Consider the following 21130-nt stretch of genomic DNA (forward strand, 5'->3'; position numbering starts at 1 on the left):
GATGGGTCACTATGTGAGTTGCAGCTTGAAAGTCTTTATATACCTGAGGGAAATTATCTACAAGTTAAACCACTTTGAGTACACACAGCCTGAAACCATTTCACTAATTTTGTGACCTTTCAAACAAATCATTTGCACCTGAGCTGATTTAGGGCTGCAGTAACAAAGGGGTTGAATACTTATGCAACTGAGATTAATCTGTTTTTCTCTGTAAATCTTACTTATTTATAGTCTATATGCATTTTTTAACTTTATTAATGTGGAGTAGTTTGTGTAGATTCTACATGTAAAGTCTAATTTGAAAGCGTCGGAGTACGCTCAGGTGCCAACAAAATGTGAAAACTTTGCAAGGGGGTGAATACTTCTGCAAACCACTGTATATATATATATATATATATATATATATATATATATATATATATATATATATATATAAAATGTTAAGGGCGAGTCTAGTTTTGCCCGGGCCAATCTAGTTTCGCAAAGGAATCCTGAAGTTACCATTTGTTTCGGCACTCGTCCGCGTCCAATCGGGTGAATCTAGATTGGCTCAGGACTTGAAAAAGACGACTGGCCGAAACCCGTTTTTTCAACAGTTTTCACTGAATTTCGGGGCTAGCCAGGGCGAGTCTAGTTTCGTCCAATGCTTCACCATCGATGCTGGGCGAATCTAATATATAATATATATATATATATACACCGTAAAACTTCAATTAAACGGCTCGAGTGTTTATTTACAATATTTGTCAGCAGACCCGGGGAGTATTGGAGACCAGCGATTATTTAAGACCAGCGTTTATATTAGATCACTAGCTTCACATGCTTCATTCGGTCATTGAGAAGCCGCTAACACACAACCTTGTAGCAACATCGTAACTCAATTTAAACATTCCAGCAACTTTGTTAAAAGGTTGTGTGTCAGTGGGAACAAAGTAACAGTTTTGTTTTATAACAATTACATTATATTGTACACCCTCAAGTATAAAGCGAAAGTATTATTACAGTCTTTTTATATACGCTGGTTAACAAGGATACGATAGCCTAGACATACAGTATATATATACATATATATATATATATATACTGTATATTGCTGCTAGCAGTGCTAGAGCCAAGGATTCCCACTGCCTGACCAGACCAATAGTCTGAGGAGGGTACTTTACAAACAACAAAGATCAGCAGTGAAACAAGCCTGCTGCCTTACAAAGTGCTCAAGTCAATGAGGAATCCTGTTTGGATTGTAAGAAAGCTTTTGACAGAAAGAAATACATCAGCAATTTAAGAAACCGAACACAGTTCAAACTAAAAAGGCAACAAAGCAGATCTCACAAAATGCATGTAAAACATTATTCAGCAATAAATACTGAAACTGAAATAAGGAAATAAGAGCAACATATTTACAATACCAGGTTGCATATGATACATACTGTATTCAGGACTTTAATACTTCTTAAATACTTATCTTTCAATGCTTTTCTTTTTTAATTTAAACTATTTTATTTGGACAAAATATGTACACTTTATATACAAAGGTATTGTTTTATTTAATTTTGTCTCAATTTCATTCAATATTAAGAAAAAAGTGAATGTTGAGCCAGTTATATTTTGCCTAATTCCCAGCTAAAAAGGTAATTTCAAGTCATTAGGATACATTTTATTTATGAATTTATTACTTGGACATTTTTTTAATTAAATGTTTTTAGCTGTATGTGTAAATATATTATAACATGCATAAAACCTATATTAAATGTGTCCTCCTGGAACAAATCTGTAAAGATTGTTTATTTGTTGTCTTGTATACTTGTGAATAAACACTACATATATTCTACTTGTGTTCCCTCCCTGACCCCTGTATAGCTAAATTTGAAATAAATATTACAACCATAATGAAAATGACCAAGAACATTTCGTAACTTACACAGGTATGCACTCTAACTAGAGAAGACAATCGGGAAATTGGCAAATTACCAGAAGACGAACAACTCCACGTGCTGCCTTTATATAAAGTTTCCCAGACTGACGAGTTTGGAAGTTTTGAAGCTCAGCAAGAGAAGGTTAAAACAGGTGCTATCCAGGTGCTTAACGGTTTCCGTCGGAAAGTCCGAATGCTTGCTGAACCTGCCAAGACCTGTCGCCAGAGAAAGTTGGAAGCAAAGAGGGCATCAGCAGCCAAGCCTTCAAACCAGGACACACCAAGCAAGGCAGACAAGGCTAATCAAGCGCGACTAAAGCAAAGCACTTACGACAACACAACCCAAAGCACACCAGTGTCAGGTATGTCAATATCAGTAATTATTCGCATCTCTTTTTGTAGAAAAGCTTTGTCTTTGATTAGGTAGGCTGCTTTATCTGGATAGAACAGTGGATGTGATCCGGTTTAGTAACCCTTTAAATGTGTATGACAAAAAACTGGGCTAACAGTGAAAGTTAAAAACTCCCTTTCAAGTAACAACGCAAAAAACAAAAATTACCTTAAAAGGATGTAAATGAAATATCTGCTGTTGATGATTCTTTACTTTTATAAATGTATCAGGTATTTTTCTTGTTAAAAAAAATTGAGTGAAACAGTAAAAAAAAAAAAAGCCCTAAAACAAGCTTTAAAATGGTACTAACTTTATTTTCTAGACCATCCCCCACATAAATAAAAATGAGGTATCAAAATATACATTACTCCTTCATAAGTTGTTTAAGTATCATCTACCAGAAATGGAGAGAGCACCTCCCTGAATTTGGTGCATGTGAGCCAGAACAACTCTGAACAGCAAATACATACCTAATAGTAAGGTTAATATTTAAGAATTCTCAAGAACAAGATTATGTTCATTTTTTGTCACATGTTTTACAGGTCCTCATGCTGCTCAAGGTCACATTGGGGCTGCACGGGCTGGTGTCCAACAGCATTCTCTTTCCAATCACCAGCAAAAGAATCCTCCAAACCATTATCCTAGTTCTCTGCATCCATCAAGCTACCCAACATTTCCTAACCCAGCAAATCCATATCCAAGCACTTCCCAACCTGCAGGCTCATACCCAGTCTCCTCAGCCCCTGGGAATCCTTACTCAAGCTCTTTACGTGTAGCAAACTCATTTTTAAATGGGTCAAATCCCACAAACCCTTATCCAGGTTCCTTAAACCACAGCAACCATTATCCGGGTTATCAATGCAATGGGAACATGCTGATGGACAACTATCACCACTTTATGGGCTCTTATGGTTCAAATCCCCAACATATGGATGCCATTCGGCTTCAAAGTTCAGAAGCTTTGAACAAGCTGGGTTTGTCACAGGTTCCATCACTTTACTCTCAGCAGCAATATGGCAGCCATCAGGGCTATGGAATAAGTTATCCCCCTCGTTATGGTGATCACAACATGCAGGTCAACGGTTACAGTAACTGCAACATCAGACCCACTGTTCATCACATGGGTCCCTACTCTTCTTTTGGCCCAAACCACCAGGCTGACCCTCATTTTATAGAGGCCATTCCTCGAACACCATCTTCTCACTCAGGTCTGGACTTTCCAGCAGTTAGCAAAGGCAGCCAGTACCCTGGCTATCCCAATCCATACCTAGTACAGAGACAAAATTCTGCAATGTTCAACATACCCCCTGATTCTTTTCATATGCAAAATAAAAATGAAATGAATTTGCATAGCTCAAATGGGATCTCAAGGATGCTTCCATCAATGATAAATGAACCGTCTAATCCTTCCCAACCTGCATATGGGTTAACTGATGGTAATATTCAGGGGAACCCGGCACAACCCGATGCTGCTCCTGCACAGAATGCTAAAGTTAATGAGGAGGTTTGGTCAGACAGCGAGCACAACTTCCTGGATCCAGAAATTGGCGGAGTTGCCGTGGCACCCAGTCATGGCTCAATTCTAATTGAATGTGCAAAGAGAGAGCTCCATGCGACAACCCCGCTGAAGAATCCCAACAGGAACCACCCCACCAGGATCTCACTTGTGTTCTACCAACACAAGAGCATGAACGAGGCCAAACATGGCCTGGCAATGTGGGAAGCCAAGGTGGCAGAAAAGGCTAGAGAGAAAGAGGAGGAAAGTGAAAAGCAGGGCTCAGACAACGTGCCAACCAAACACAATGGCAAAAAGGTCAAGCGGGAGCATTCTGAAACGAGCGAACACTCAGAACCACCATACAAGCGCTTCATCCAAACCCTCTCACAAAAGTCCATGTCCCTGACAACAGACTCCATGGTGACAGCATCTCCATACGCCTTCACACGGGTCACAGGGCCTTACAACCGATTTTTTTAGCTTTGCATTCAGGTTTGATATGCAGATGTCTAGGTCTATAACTATGGTTGCTAACAGTTGTAAAACCTCAGCATACCAGATTGTTTTTCCTACCACACACTATCTAAAGCTCATCATAAAAGAGTGTCTATGGTAAGTATCTGGGAATAAGACAAGATAATCCTATGCAACAGTTTTGATTTCATATTATAGAACTACTGTAACTGGACTTTTGTAGTTTTACTGTAAACAGACCTGTGACCTCTATAATGACTGAACTTTAGGAACTCTGGTGTGACAGCATGGCAGTATTTATTTACAAAATACATAACTGCCCTCTGGTGCTGAATGTCCTAAAGATCAGGACTGCTACTGGAATCAAAGATTTCATATGGTGTTTTTTTATATAAACAATTTTATTTATCAATATCATTTAATTTGAAAATAGTAACACTGATTATTTAAGTCATGGTGCTAAAAAAAAGGAAGAAGACTGTCTTTAATATAAAGTTTCCTTGTAAATGCCTTTGTATTCTATGAAATATTGGTTTGTATGTTACTTTCAAGGCAAGGGGCTTTTTAACTCAACTAGCAATGTAATTGCTTTAAAATGAAATGTCCTACATTTTAAATGTAGAACTTCTGAAGACATCTGGGTTGTACTGAAGTCTTCATCTATGAAATGTGGTGGATATTATAAAATACTGGTGTTTGTAAAGCACTTTGTGGATTTAAGCTTAAAGTGTTTGAAGGGTGAAAGGGTACCCTCAAATTATAAGATTTTACTGTAACATTTATGATGCAAGAAAAAGCATCAACATTTGTTTAATGGATATTTTAGCCATAATATTGCTGATGGGCTATGTTTAAAATTTTAATATGATTAGTTACAGTACAGTGGGGACTTACTGGAGCAAATATAATTTTTACACAAACTTTTTTGGTGCTTAACTTACAGTTAAACTGAAAAGAACAAATACATAATTCAAATACATACTGATACATTTTAAGACGCATTTTTAGGAGAGATGTTAGTAACTAAACGAATTACTAGCATGTGTTTATGTTACGCAAAAACAAATAGCATAGTCCGATTTTCTGCTCTGGAACTGTATATTATCGAAAAATCATAACAGGTTAATTTTAAAATGAAATACTTATAGTTACATCAATGACTGCTGTCATTGTGAACATCATCTTTGTACAAAAAGGTACAGGAAACTGTTATCCGGTCAAGGGGTTAGCTGTATGTAACTGTAATGATTTCCTAGGCAGCTGGTTTGCTGTGGGGGAGGGGTTAAATCATTGTGATCTATAATCTAGTTGTAAAAAAATAGAAAATAAACAGAAACATAAAAAAAACCTTGTAGGATAATTTAAATTACAGACTTGTTTAGATTACGCTTTAGAATTTAGTGCTATAAAAAAAAAAAATTGGGGGGTTTGAGCTGATTTTATTTCAAAAAGGTGCTATTCGACCTGTTACATGTGTGTAATGTGAGTTTCTATGTGAGAGGTGAGAATGGTTTTGCGTGACGTTCCTACTTGTCATATACCTCAGCACTAGTTTGGCAATAGGATTACGATAATAAAGGTGGTGGTTTTACAGTTTCATACACCAACATTAACAACAAAAAAGCCTTCAGAGAGAATTAAAACAAAGATACTTCATAGTTTGCATACTTGATCTCTTAGCAGGTATAACTTGAAATTCAAGCTTTGATCTTTTAAAACAAAATCAGGGATATTTCAACTCATGTTCTCCTTATGCCAACATTGCCTGTGTTTTTTCTTTTTTTCTTTTTTTTAATTTCTTCAGGGATTTAACGTCTTTGTTTTGAATCCCCATTTTATCTTTACTTGTATATAAAATAACTAAAAGTAACTGTAAATGATGGCAGTTTTTAATGTACTTAGGTTGTGTAGATTGTTTTTGACTTTAAAGAAGACATTTGAAAGTACAGTATGCACTGAACTGATAAAGGGAAAAGCATGGCACTGACCTTGTAAACAGCAATGTATTTGCTCATTGTGCAAAAGAGAAAATGAGGCAGTTATGGTATTAAATGCACATTCTGTGCCTGTGTAAAAAAAAAAAATATAACCACTAAACAATTATGTTTGTGTTTGTTTGTTTTTTTTTTCAATTACAATTAATTACATATTATGGGAGGGGTGTGCTATCAGTGAGTGCTGCAGAAAACGTTTTTTTTGTTTTTTTTTCAAAGCACTTTTGTTTTTTCAGAAAACCTACAATTTGATTGAAAAAAAAAATTGAAATGTTTTTAAAACTTTTTTTGTTTTTTTAAAATATTTTAAATAATGTATGCCATATTGTATATAAAACATGTATTTTATATGTTTAAAACTTGATTTTACTTATTTTAATTCCTTTCTCTTGGATGATGTAATTAATGTAACTGCCAACAGCAAGAACTTCCCGTTGCACACTGATTATTAAAAAATCATTGTTGGGAACGGTTTGGCACCACATCTCTGTAACTGCCTTATTAACTAGCATATAGTGCTGTATACTTTGTCACTGCTTGATTATTAGAAATAAATATTGTAAAGGACTTGGATCTGTAAATTAATAACCTGTAACTTATGGTGTACAGGACCCAGCCTCAGTAGAGGATGTGTTAGGATGAAACAGTGTACAGGATATATCGGGTGATTATAGCCATACTTGAAGATGCTTCTGAGTGGTGTCAACATTACTTGAATGAATTTTGAGCTTGATTGATGCAAAATAAGTGTACACTTCACTTGTTAAACTAGCAGTTAATGTATACTCAAGCGTTGGTATTTAGCTGTTTGACACTAAAGTAATGAAACTCTGTGTGTTATTTTACCGCTTTCCTCCTATATTTTTGTACTCTGCTTTCCTCATTTCCATGATGTTTGGTGTGTTAAAAACTGAGGATGGTTATAAATACTGTAAGTATTGTAATGTACTGAATGCAGTTTATTTGAAAGCTGTTAATTATATCATTCCTGATATTGCTGAGATGTGGGTGTTTTTAATAAAATTTATATTTATTTAAAGCTTTAACAGACTGTTTTACAAAATAATTGTTCACATTACACAAATGAAAATGAATGACATAACACTGTGGCCCTAAGAGAATGAAGACAGTGGCCCTGTTTTTAGAACTATTTTTAATTAATTGCTAAAACGTTTTGTTGTACTGTACATCAAGCTACAAATGGCACTAGGACAAGGATTCAAGAAAAACACATTGTAAAGTGTCTTTGTAAAGAACTTGCCTCCATCTTACATGGTCATAGGAAGGCTGCTCAAAAATGTGAGCAACACCAAAATAGCAGATACAAAGAAATGCTTGTATTCCTTTTCAACACAATCTCCTTAAAGAGCGTACATCTTAATATGCCATTTGAATTTTAGTAACATTTAACTTCCACAAAAAAACAAGTGAAGCATTTAACTTTTAATTATGTTGGATTAACCTGCTTGCATACTATACGGAGGACTACCAGAATGACCGTTCACATCAGAAAAAGGGGAATTAAATCTGGCTAACCACTTCTGAAGTGCTTCATAGCATTGCTGCAAAACAATCCCTAATCCAGAGTCTCTTAGGATTTAATTGGAAAGAAAATATACACTACAGGAAGAACTGAGATAATATGCAGGTGCAACAGTCATGTTAGCCAACTGGAAGGCAATCGAGGCCTATAAGGCTAATTTCACCACTTCTCAAATCCAGCACCAATGTCGTAACCAAAAGGTAATCAAGTATGTTGCTGACAACTCACACATGAAAACCATTACCATATGAAATATGGTTGATTAGTTATACATTTTGAAACTACACTATACTGACAAATAGCCAAAAAGTTACCTAATGTTTTAGACTATTCTGAAATCTATCAGACTGGTCACACTACTGATAAAGGGTAGAATTAATAAAAAAAATTGTATACAAATCTACACTATTTATACCATATATTATTTGCACCTCTCTGCCTTCAGCATCAGGATTCCAAATCCATATATTTTGCAATACACAAGTTAAAGTCAGGCAGCATTAGCACAGGACCTTAAAAAATAAAGAACTCACATACTTGTCATATTAAGTTACAACTAGATGGTGCATTAAGTTTATTTGGAGGCAACAATAAATACCTTGACCAGTTATAATTGAATTAACCAGTCGGGTCATATTTTGAATGTGTATACTTTATATTTGTATTGCTAGATCCTTTTGAAATGAAAGAGGTTTATAGCTTCAAACATCAGATGTGCATTAAACTGAAAGCAGGCTGCTATACTGAGCAATTGCAAGCTTTTTTTGGATTTTCTTTTTGTTTAAAATGATAACAATATGTGTAGATATACTGTATGACAGCAGACCAAGCCTAAGTATTGATGCTTTAAGTCCATTACACATGATAAGAATGAAGGCTTTGAAACAAAATCTGTTTCAAATTTAAAAAGCCAATCAGGCAAAGCGCACAGAGTTACATCAGTGCTTCCCATGACATTATTAAGTACATTATTAGGAATTTCCCAACACATTCTATGAATAATCTCAAAGCAGGTTAATCTATTTTTACTGAACATTATTTATCAATATACATTTAAAATACCTATAAAATCAATAGATAAACATCTCCAGACTGTCGCTGATAGAACCACTGAAATGCCAGCACCAAGCAGAACTGTGTGTAGTTTAACTTAGCAAGCTTACGGTCCTTAAAGTCACAGCATCAAATCTCGCTGTTGGAAAAATATTTTAATCCAAAGGTACTTCTCCTACCATTACAGTAGTTACAACCTCTCTATGACAATGTAATTGATTTGGAGTTAAGAATCGTATATCTTTTACCAGATATATTTCGTTTTTTCTTAAAGCTGTAAAAAGTTGACCAAGTTTGTATTCGTATTACAGTGAAGCTGTTGATACTGATGATCACATTGCTGGCAAGGGATAGCCACATGAAACTCATATTAACAGTACATAGTTAAAAATAAAAAATGCAATTAGTAGCAGTGGAAACATTTAGCTAACAATTCAATTTAACCGTCCTCGGAGACCAGCCAAACTATCCAGTTCCACTTGTTGTTAACTGGGATGACCATGATTAGGTAAATACATTAGAACATTTCTGTAATTGTAAACACCCTTTTTAATACAATGCACATTTAATTTATAGCACAGTTCTTTTTATGACTGACACTTAATTACCCTAAAGTGACACCCAATGGTGTCACTTTAAGAAATACAGTGCTCACTCTTTATAAGGCATCCCTGTACACTGCAAAAGCAATTAGTGTGGAGTAGTGGTTAGGGCTCTGGACTCTTGACCGGAGGGTTGTGGGTTCAATCCCTGGTGGGGGACACTGCTGCTGTACCCTTGAGCAAGGTACTTTACCTAGATTGCTCCAGTAAAAACCCAACTGTATAAATGGGTAATTGTATGTAAAAATAATGTAATTGTATGTAAAAATAATGTAATATCTTGTAACAATTGTAAGTCGCCCTGGATAAGGGGTCTGCTAAGAAATAAATAATAATAATAGAAGTTTGTTGTAAACCCAAGTCATAATGAAAAAGAACAGGATCAGGTCGATTTTTTTTTTTTCAGGAATAATAGGGCTACAATTATTTCATGCTACCTCTCATGTCTCTAGTCTACCCTGGAGGTAGCAATAATTAATGCTTTAAAAATACTTTCACGTCCCTTATATGAATATACCGGTTCCACTTATTTTATTGTGCTTTAATAGCCTTCCTTTTGTATTGCATCATGGTAATATTACAGTACATACATTAAAGCGCTTTGTGATGGTGGTCCACTACGAAAGGCGCTATATAAAATAAAGATTGATTGATTGACTGATTACAGCACAGTGTTAACCGAGACGGCTTTGAGGTGTTAGGTGATTTTTGCCTACAAATGAAAAGCTCATATAGAGCAAAATATAATATATATTAAATATATATTATATTCTTTATCAAGATTTCAAATGATTTATGCAACATTCAAAACAAAAATAATTATAAAAATGACCTTCACAATACCTAGTGGTAGAATACACTATGAGGATGTGACATATTTCTTCATTTTAACCTAAATGTACCAATATTCTACTTGACACTGCTACGAGTATTTCCCATTACAGTAATTATTTTTTTCTCATCTGTGCCAACTAATCACTGAAGGTTATTGATTGGTATCAAAATAACCAAACCATCCCAACATAAAAAATGACATTACATTAGAAGTTAGATCAAGGTAGACAGGACTGACATAATGAGGTCATTTCTTCACAAAGCTTTTTTTGGCTGTGAAAAGACTTGACAATTGATTTTTTTTTTTTCTAAGCACAACTAAAACTAACTTGAAATTAATTTAATACCTTTTGGTTTTCCAAGGGTAATATTGTTCAAAAAACATATTACACATAGTGAAACGACTGCCTTTAATATGTCCACATTTTTCCATAATGCCATCAGTTGCCAGTAATCACAGTCAAGAAATAAAGCCTTTGGTTACATTTCAAACAGTTCAATAGCATCAGGCTTACTGGGAGACATGCAGGCCTTTCTATGAGGATAATAATACTTTTTATTTATTTATTTATTTATTTATTTATTTGTTTTTTAAATTATCAATATCTAATGCAGCACTTTTCACAAGTTTGGACGAGGCAAAGAAATGCATGACCACATATATCAGTTTGGTTTACACTTTGTTGAATATCATGTTCTTGAAAAAACATATTGAAATATCTCTCTTGTCCATTTCAATACTATTGTAATCTACTGTAATTTTTTTGTTAAAAAAATAAACTTCATTGCAATTAGTAGCAGTGGAAACATTTAGCTAACAATTAAATTTAACCATCCTCGGAGACCAGCCGAACGATCCAGTTCCACCTGTTGTTAACCCGCATGGTCATGATCAGGTAAGGAAACTGGAATGACACTCTGAATATCACCACCAAAGCATACACACTCCACAACTCTAACTATGTGCTCGACAAAAACAATGATGCACTGCTGGTTTTCAAATTCCAACGTACCACCCACCAATCGGGTTATCACACCATCGGAGAATGTGAAACTAATGCTCCCAAAATCCAGAAACAAGATAATGTTGCAGGCTGTGAGATATGTTTTGTGCACGCCAGAAAGATCAAAAAATGGGTTACTTTGATAAAAACAAGAACAGGATATAAGGCTGTATTTGTTTTGGATATTAACTCTGTCTGCAATTGGATATTCTTGAGATAACAATAAAGCAACGTATATAAGATAAAAGTGGTTCTAGTCATGAATTTCTTTTGCCAATTCCAAACTTCTGAACAGTCTGACGTCAAGCTGCTGACATTCTGCTATTCATATATACAGTGTATGCAGTCAAAGCTGTTACAGATTACAGTACACATTATTTCCTGTGTCTCTTAACCCGATAATTTAAAACAAAAATAAAATCTCTTTGATGCCTTTGCTGAAATGTATCATGTGCACCAATATTTCATGCATCTTATAAGAAACAAATGCAAAGCTGATTCAGACTCCAAAACAGATGCAGAGCTGACAGGCTTGATTACAACAAAGCACAAAACTAACTTAAAACATCATTGCTCTGTGCTCATTTAATTTCAAACTGTTACATCAACTCATTTACAAAAAAAAAAAGCTTTCAGAGCTTAACATAAATCAATAATCAATAAAGTGATAGAACACGTTTTCAAATAATTCAGTTTTGATTCTGTGACACACCTTAGACTTGGCAGTTGTTTGCATATTAAGTGCTTGTCTATTATACAATTCTTAGGAACGTTGTTTGGCTTTTGAAGACAATTTTCAAAGGAAGTTCCCATATTTGGTCAAGAATCACTTTGGAAGAAAATGCCACTTGTCGACTGAAACATAAAATTGGATTTCATTAGTTTAAATGACCTTTACAACCAGACAAACTGTGGTCCAAATATTCTTAAACCTAATGCTAACTAAGATTAAAATCAGTTTTTAACCTCATATTAACACAAGCAATATTGTCAGTGGTTCCCCTTTTCTTATATTGAAAATCATTTAGTTATTTGCTTGTATTTAACTTTCATTTTGAATACTATAGATAAAAAACATGCTGCCATTTCCCGGTACCTCATCACTTCATGTGCTGTAGTTTAAACTAACGTCAATGTTCAAGCTATAATCAGACCATGTGACCAATAGCAAAAGTAGCAGGATGCAACAATTAATCTATAGCGATATATGTGAACTTATTTGTATATCCTAAATTAACAGTAAAAAAAAAAGCAAGATTATCATAATACAAGCGAGCCAAGTGATAATGGTAACACTATGTAACACAATTTTTGTTCCTGGGTAGTAAGTGTTATTTCCTAATTGCTTATGCCTCAAAAGTATAGAAAATGGCTATTATTCCCCACAAACTTTGCTTTTGTGACCAGGACAGTGATATTTTGAAATGTACCTATTTCCAATGGGAAAACGGGCGAATTTGTGTCTTTTCGTTCACATAAAGTCAGAAAAAAACAACATATGAATCCAAATGAACATGTATTTATACTAAAGTAATACAAAAATGAGTACAAAAGATTTAGAAGTGAGTAGTTTTTCGAGATTTACGATTATACTGTAAATCACTTTCACGAATCAGCCCCCAAATGTAGTCTCCCATCATGTTCTCGTTATACTGTCCTTCATTGACAGCTCATCCAGGAGCCTCAAAGCCGTGCTGCTCCATAATGGTAACAAGTACCCGTCTCTTCCCCTGGCTCACTCGGTGCACCTCAAAGAGGATTACAACAGCATCAAGACCTTGCTGGACGCCTTGAAGTATGATGAGTACGGCTGGGACCCCCGGAAGGTGCTGATGCCACCACTGCACATCAAATTGGGCCTTATGAAACAATTTGTCAGAGCTCTAGATAAGGAGTCGGCAGCCTTCAAGTACCTTCAAGACTTCTTCATTAAGCTGTCTGAGGCAAAGGTCAAAGCCGGTGTCTTCGTCAGACCACAGATAAAGAAGATCCTGGAGTGCAATGAATTCCCCAAGAAGCTCACTAGTAAGGAGAAAGTGGCTTGGAACAGCTTTGTCGCAGTGGTTCGGGACTTCCTGGGCAATCACAAGGCCGAAAACTATGTGGAGCTGGTTGAGACTCTGGTGAAGAACTACGGCACAATGGGCTGTAGGATGTCCCTCAAAGTCCATATCCTTGATGCTCATCTTGATAAATTCAAGGAGAACATGGGAGCGTACTCGGAGGAGCAAGGCGAGCGCTTCCACCAGGATATACTGGACTTTGGACGCCGCTACCAAGGACAGTATAACGAGAACATGATGGGAGACTACATTTGGGGGCTGATTCGTGAAAGTGATTTACAGTATAATCGTAAATCTCGAAAAACTACTCACTTCTAAATCTTTTGTAGTCATTTTTGTATTACTTTAGTATAAATACATGTTAATTTGGATTCATGTGTTGTTTTTTTCTGACTTTATGTGAACAAAAAGACACATTCGCCCATTTTCTCATTGGAAATAGGTAAATTTCAAAATATCACTGTCCTGGTCACAAAAGTAAAGTTTGTGGGGAATAATAGCCATTTTCTATACTTTTGAGGCATAAGCAATTAGGAAATAACACTTACTACGAAGGAACCAAAAAAAATTTAAAATTTTTTACACGGTGTAATTTATGAAAAGGTAAGAAAATGGATTTGGAAATTAAATGAATAGACAAAAATATAATATCTATTCACAAAGTAGTACTTACAAACAAAACTAAAACACACACACACACACATCAGCCAAAATGTTTTAAGTGGCTTACATACCCAAGAGTTGGATTTATACTGAAAAAGAATCCGCAGTTATTAGCCCTTACTGAAAAGATTGATGGCTTACCTTCCTCAGGCAATGTGCCTGATTTCCCAAATGCTGGAGCCTAGGAGGAAAAAAAAACTGAAATTGAAATACAGAACTATAGTCCCACTGCTCTCTAGTCTAGGATTATCTTACTTTCTACCATCACTGCAAATAAATAAACATTTCCAGCACCATCGAAGGCATTGGGCTTCAACAGTAAACTGGAATTTATTTTGGAGCCATTTATTATAATCTACAGCTATGGCCAAAAGTTTTGCATCACCCTATTATTAATTGTGTTTCATAAAGCCAAATGAAACCTGCTGAATAATGTTACTTTAACATATTGAGTTACAGAACGCTTTGTAGTCCCTATGCTTAATGAAACACTGTAATACTATTATGGCTTCTGATAGCTTTTGTGATATCATATTGAAGTTTCTTTGATTACATGATGTTAAATACAAGATCTAAATTATGTTCATATAGTTTTTTTTTTTTTTTAATTATGTCTCAGTCCTAAAATTCTAGGTGCTGAAAAACTTTTGGCCATAGCTGTAAATTCAAAATGTAATTTGTTAGCTGTATAGAATTATAAGCCATAACATGCACAAAAAGATTACCATGAACTAGATTTTCAGACCCTTAAGATGAATTGTGGAATGTCCATATGAAGTATAATGTTCAAAAATGTTTAAAAAGAAAGGAGGAAGCAGACATGTCTTAAGAGGCAGCGAAGTGTTCTAAGATTTACCTAATGTAAAAAATAGGTGCACAACAATTCGTCCCTGACAATAATAATAATAATAATAATAATAATAATAATAATAATAATAATAATAATAATAATAATAATATGAACTTACATCAAGTACTGCGGAAATTGGTCGTGCCTTTATATGTTAAGATCCACTTGCATAGTTTGCATTCCACTGTGTTTGGATCATTTAGGTATTTCACAAAAAAAATATCAAACAGCAAGGGTTTTCAGGCCATTTCTTTAACAGCTGCAATTAAATTTCTTTTCGATGCATCGCTGTCCGCTATTTCACATACACGTGAATATCCTTCAAATTATTTACAGCTTAGTTAGTTTATATATATATATATATATATATATATATATATATATATATATATATATATATACACACACAGTGCCTTGCATAAGTATTCACCCCCCTTGGATTTTTCCACATTTTGTAGTGTTACAACCTGGAATTAAAATGGATTTAATTGGGATTTTTACCATTTGATTTACACAACATACTTAACACTTTGAAGGTGCAAAATATTTTTTTATTGTGACACAAAAGTTAATTAAACAAAAAAAAAAAGACATTTGTTAGTTGCATAAGTATTCACACCCCTGAGTCAATACTTTGTAGAAGCACCTTTGGCAGCAATTACAGCTGTGAGTCTTTTTGGGTAAGTCTCTACCAGCTTTGCACACCTGGATCCTGCAATTTTTGCCCATTCTTCTTGACAAAATTGCTCAAGCTCTGTCAAGTTGGATGGGGACCGTTGGTGAACAGCAATTTTCAAGTCTTGCCACAGATTCTCAATAGGGTTGAGGTCTGGGCTTTGACTGGGCCATTCTAAGACATTCAGGTTCTTGTTTTTAAACCACTCCAGTGTAGCTTTGGCTGTGTGTTTAAGGTCATTGTCCTGCTGGAAGGTGAACCTCCGCCCCAGTCTCACGTCTCTTGCAGACTGAAACAGGTTTTCCTCTAGAATTTCCCTGTATTTGGCTCCATCTATCTTGCCCTCAATCCTGACCAGTTTCCCAGTCCCTGCCAACGAAAAGCACCCCCATAACATGATGCTGCCACCACCATGCTTCACCGTGGGGATGGTGTTCTCAGGGTGATGAGCAGTGTTGGCTTTGCGCCACACATAGCGTTTTGCGCTAAGGCCAAAAAGTTCAATTTTGGTCTCATCAGACCAGAGAACCTTTTTCCACATGTTTGCTGTGTCTCTGTGACAGAGATCGAATGAGTCTTAGTGTTAGATCTCCCTCTCGACCTGTGAGAGCACGGTATACGAGGAACAGAGTACCCTTAATGAAATGGCACGACAATTTATTCCGTAGGGTAGATGGAAGTCGGTCAGTTCGGAAGGGGGCGGAGCCATGGCACCCGAGCTCAGTGACCCAGACGGTAAGCGGCGTGGCATCCGAGGACTGGAGGAGCGGATGCGCTCGTTAACCTCGGGGTCATGGGCGAGGGTATAAATAGGGGGCATGGCTTGAGTGATCTGTTCCTTTGCATATGGTTAAGTTAAATAACCGAGAAGGAGCCCGTACTGTGAGTAAACCGTGAGTGTTCTGTGTCTGTGTATTAACACTGTGTGTCTTGTGTGTTATTTGTCACAGAAGATTACTGAGCACGATCCGGAGCTGCAGCCGCAGGCCAGCGAAAAACCCGGACTTCACCACTCACCTTTCACTACCAACTGTCTTTGTGTTTGCACCTTTTAGCACTTGAATCACGCACTGTCTTTTGTGTTCGTGTTTAGTGTGGGTGTCGGAACGGGACTATGGGGTTGCGGGTCAAACCCGCGGGATTATAAATTAGAAGTGATACACGCCGCTGTATCACTTCCAGCACTATTATTATTTACAGGTTTTGCCTTGAGGCTCTGGACATTTACTAAAATAAATAAACACCCTTGCACCTGTACCAACGTCTGTCTGTGTAATTATTCTGCACTGCACTCACCTGCACGTCATTACCACTTTGCCACAGTCTCCCACATGCCTTTTGGCAAAATCCAAACGGGATTTGATATGGGTTTTTTTCAGCAATGGCTTTCTTCTCGCCACTCTTCCATAAAGCCCAGCTTTGTGGATTGTCCGGGTTATAGTTGTCCCATGGACGGTTTCTCCCATCTCAGCTGTGGATCTCTCCAGCTCCTTGTTACCATTGGCCTCTTGGTTGCTTCTCTGACTAATGCCCTCCTTACCTGGTCACTGAGTTTTGGTGGACGGCCTTCTCTAGGCAGTCGCGGTTCTGCCACATTCTTTCCATTTTTTAATAATGGATTTAACGGTGCTCCGGGGGATGTTCAAAGTTTGGGATATTTTTTTATAACCCAACCCTGATTTCAGCTTCTCCAGAACTTTATCCCAAACTTGTTTTGATAGCTCCTTGGTCTTCATGATGCTGTTTGTTTAGATATGCTCTCTAACAAACTCTGTGGCCTTCCAGAAACAGGTGTATTTAATCTGAGATCATGTGACACTTTAACTGCACACAGGTGGACTCTATTCAACTAATTATGTGACTTCTGAAGGCAATTGGTTGCACCAGAGCTTATTTAGGGATGTCACAGCAAAGGGGGTGAATACTTATGCAATCAAGACTTTTCAGTTTTTTATTTGTAAATAATTTTGAAAAATATGTAGAGTTTTTTTCCCCACTTCGACATTATGGACTATTTTGTGTAGATCAGTGACAAAATGTAACACTAGAAAATGTGGAAAAGTCCAAGGGGGGTGAATACTTATGCAAGGCACTGTATATATATATACAGTGCCTTGCAAAAGTATTCAGACCCCTGACCAATTCTCTCATATTACTGAATTACAAATGGTACATTGAAATTTCGTTCTGTTTGATATTTTATTTTAAAACACTGAAACTCAAAATCAATTATTGTAAGGTTACATTGGTTTTATGTTGGGAAATATTTTTAAGAAAAATAAAAAAACTGAAATATCTTGCTTGCATAAGTATTCAACCCCTGTGCTGTGGAAGCTCCCAGTTTACACCGATGAAAGAAATTGCACTAACGAGGACACAATTACCTTACCCTTGGCCTCCACCTGTGAACCATTAAAGTTGCTGTCACATTTTCTGGATAAAAACCCCACTCTTGAAGGATCATTGGTCAGGCTGTGAATCTGAAGGAAAATGAAGACCAAAGAGCATTCTACAGAAGTTAGAGATAAAGTAATACAAATGCATAGATTAGGGAAAGGGTACAAAATAATATCCAAGTGTTGGGATATCCCAGTGAGCACAGTTGGATCAATAATCAGGAAGTAGAAGCTGCATCACACCACCCAGGCACTGCCAAGAAAAGGCCGTCCCTCAAAACTCAGCACTCAAACAAGAAGGAGCGATGTGGGAAAAGGTTTTCTGGTCAGATGAGACCAAGATAGAGCTTTTTGGCCAAAACTCAAAGCGCTATGTGTGGCGCAAACCTAACACTGCCCATGCCTCAAGACACACCATCCCTACCGTGAAGTATGGTGGTGGCAGCATCATGCTGTGGGGATGCTTCTCATCAGCAGAGACTGGGCATCTTGTTAAAATTGAAGTACATCAATTTCTGTTTTTATTTATTTTTGTGAAATACATTCTCACTACCTTACGTTGTTATGCTTTTCAACTAGTAAAACATGTGCTTTCACGAAAGGGGTTAAAATGCGTATGCGTTTAAAACAGCATAACTTTTGCGTCCAGCAATACACCATAACAAAATTGTAAATCCTTTGCAGAATACTTTCAAAATTCTTCTGTTTGCCTACAAGGCCCATCATCAGACAGGTCCAGAGTATCTCTCCAACCTGCTGAAAGCCTCGTTGTTTGTACTGGTTACAGCGGTTAGCAAACTACAGGTGCGCAGACACACTGCAGACCGTACAACCGATCTGACCACTATCGGTATTAAACTCCAGCCATGGGTAAAACTTCAGCCAGTTTGCCTGAAAATCAACCTTTTTTTTAAACTTTCCCTTCACTGACACCTCTTATTTGTGCTGTTGTAAAAGGCTGTATTTTTTCACGGTGAGCATGGATTTCACGATTTCCATGAATCAGAATCAGTGCCATGTAATATACAATTCTCTGTGAAAATCTCAATTTCTAAAAGAGTACTGTTTTTAACATTTAGAAATGCACTGATTAAACGTTCGCTTCACCAGCGGACAACATGTTATATGAAATCCAGCTGAACATGCTTTATTATGAAACACATGGCATAGAGGGTTTTAAAAAAAAGCTTTAATTACAAGACACAGACAAACACTATATTTAGCTCTTGTTAACTGACCGAGTTTAGTAAAAAAAAATACTGAATATTTATTTTTTGCCAAATTTACCATTTGTATTTTTTCACTATGAAAGTTTGTTGTTTTTAAATTGGCTATTCTTTATACCATTTTATTTTTACAATGGAAAAGTAACCTAAATAGAAACACTACAGCAAATATATCAGATAATAATTCCAAGCAATACACCGCAACTTACAGACTGGACTATTGAGCAGGCCTCTTCCTCGCTGCATTGAAAAGGGCTGTTACACACCGACACATTTTTACTGTTAAAAAAAGAACACAAATATTATGTTATGTTAGTTGCTGTTAGTTGCTGTAGGTGTGACTAGTGCTTGATATAATTAGTGTGAGGAAATAAAAGGCTTTGGTAATTCAACATCAACCGAGCTGCAAGTGAAGCAGTGTTCATTTCAAAACAGTCTGAGTGAGCACCGTCGTTGAGAGGCAACAGTTAAAAAATGCTTTGGAATACAAATAACTAAACAAAATATAATGTTAATGTTAAATATAGGTAGGACAGGTGTAACAGGAAGATCTTTAACGCCCTTTAAAGTCTGGAGATCTAGGTTCAAGTACAGGTGAAATGAAATTAGTTTAATTGTCTCAATTCATCAGAATTGGCAGTCTGTTTTGAAAGAGGGGCCGCTCATGATTGAGGTGCGCTTGTCTAACTATGAGGAGACGCTCTCTGCACCATGCCTGCTGTTGTCAGTACCACCACTACCCCTAATTAGCGGTAAATTCACAAGAAAGGCTTTTTTTGGTTTGTATGTTTCTCAATCCCCTTAAAGTAGAAAATCTGGGAGTCCCAGTAGACTACAGGCATGCTACAATTGACAGTTCATTCATGCAGCAAGCATATGTTTAACAAACCAAAAATAACACATACAGTACTGCTCGAGCTGAAATGACTCTTTCAACACTGGTCTATATCTAGGAAGATAACTCCACTAAAATCTGTAGACCAGCAAATGAGTAAAATATACTAATATGTATATATACAGTACTGTGCAAAAGTTTTAGGCAGGTGTGAAAAAATGCTGTAAAGTAAGAATGCTTTCAAAAATAGACATGTTAATAGTTTATATTTATCAATTAACAAAATGCAAAGTGAGTGAACAGAAGAAAAATCTACATCAAATCAATATTTGGTGTGACCACCCTTTGCCTTCAAAACAGCATCAATTCTTCTAGGTACACTTGCACACAGTTTTTGAAGAAACTAGGCAGGTAGGTTGGCCCAAACATCTTGGGAGAACTAACCACAGTTCTTCTGTGGATTTAGGCAGCCTCAGTTGCTTCTCTCTCTTCATGTAATCCCAGACAGGCTCGATGATGTTGAGATCAGGGCTCTGTGGGGGCCATACCATCACTTCCAGGACTCCTTGTTCTTCTTTACGCTGAAGATAGTTCTTAATGACTTTCGCTGTATGTTTGGGGTTGTTGTCATGCTGCAGAATAAATTTGGGGCCAATCAGATGCCTCCCTGATGGTATTGCATGATGGATAAGTATCTGCCTGTACTTCTCAGCATTGAGGAGACCATTAATTCTGACCAAATCCCCAACTCCATTTGCAGAAATGCAGCCCCAAACTTGCAAGGAACCTCCACCATGCTTCACTGTTGCCTGCAGACACTCATTCGTGTACCACTTTCCAGCCCTTCGGCGAACAAACTGCCTTCTGCTACAGCCAAATATTTCAAATTTTGACTCATCAGTCCAGAGCACCTGCTGCCATTTTTCTGCACCCCAGTTCCTGTGTTTTTGTGCATAGTTGAGTCGCTTGGCCTTGTTTCCACGTCGGAGGCCGCAAGTCTTCCATGAAGGCCACTTCTGACCAGACTTCTCCGGACAGTAGATGGGTGTACCAGGATCCCACTGTTTTCTGCCAATTCTGAGCTGATGGCACTGCTGGACATCTTCCGACTGCGAA

The 21130-nt window shown here is 36.7% G+C and overlaps 2 protein-coding genes across 5 annotated transcripts in view; one reads left to right on the forward strand and one right to left on the reverse strand.

Moving 5' to 3' along the window:
• Nucleotides 1–7315, forward strand: part of LOC117408527 (methylcytosine dioxygenase TET2-like) — a 51461-nt gene extending 44146 nt beyond the window's left edge. For both annotated transcript variants that reach the window (XM_059000233.1, XM_034013571.3), the window contains 2 exons: nucleotides 1923–2274; nucleotides 2846–7315. In XM_059000233.1, coding sequence (XP_058856216.1) covers nucleotides 1923–2274; nucleotides 2846–4281 — 1788 coding nt within the window. In that variant the 3' untranslated portion in view covers nucleotides 4282–7315. The remainder of the gene's footprint in view (nucleotides 1–1922; nucleotides 2275–2845) is intronic.
• The window catches only part of LOC117409621 (inorganic pyrophosphatase-like), a 29684-nt gene continuing 14944 nt past the window's right edge, over nucleotides 6391–21130 (reverse strand). For 2 of the 3 annotated variants that reach the window (XM_034015909.3, XM_059000247.1), the window contains exons 9-11: nucleotides 19389–19458; nucleotides 14173–14212; nucleotides 6391–12160 (exon numbers count right to left, since the gene is read on the reverse strand). In XM_034015909.3, coding sequence (XP_033871800.1) covers nucleotides 12132–12160; nucleotides 14173–14212; nucleotides 19389–19458 — 139 coding nt within the window. In that variant the 3' untranslated portion in view covers nucleotides 6391–12131. Of the gene's footprint in view, nucleotides 12161–14166; nucleotides 14213–19388; nucleotides 19459–21130 lie in introns of those variants that run through there. The other variant, XR_009308876.1, reaches the window with a different exon arrangement.

Source organism: Acipenser ruthenus, chromosome 2 (genome assembly GCF_902713425.1).
Source record: "Acipenser ruthenus chromosome 2, fAciRut3.2 maternal haplotype, whole genome shotgun sequence".
Classification (NCBI taxonomy): Eukaryota; Metazoa; Chordata; class Actinopteri; order Acipenseriformes; family Acipenseridae; genus Acipenser; species Acipenser ruthenus.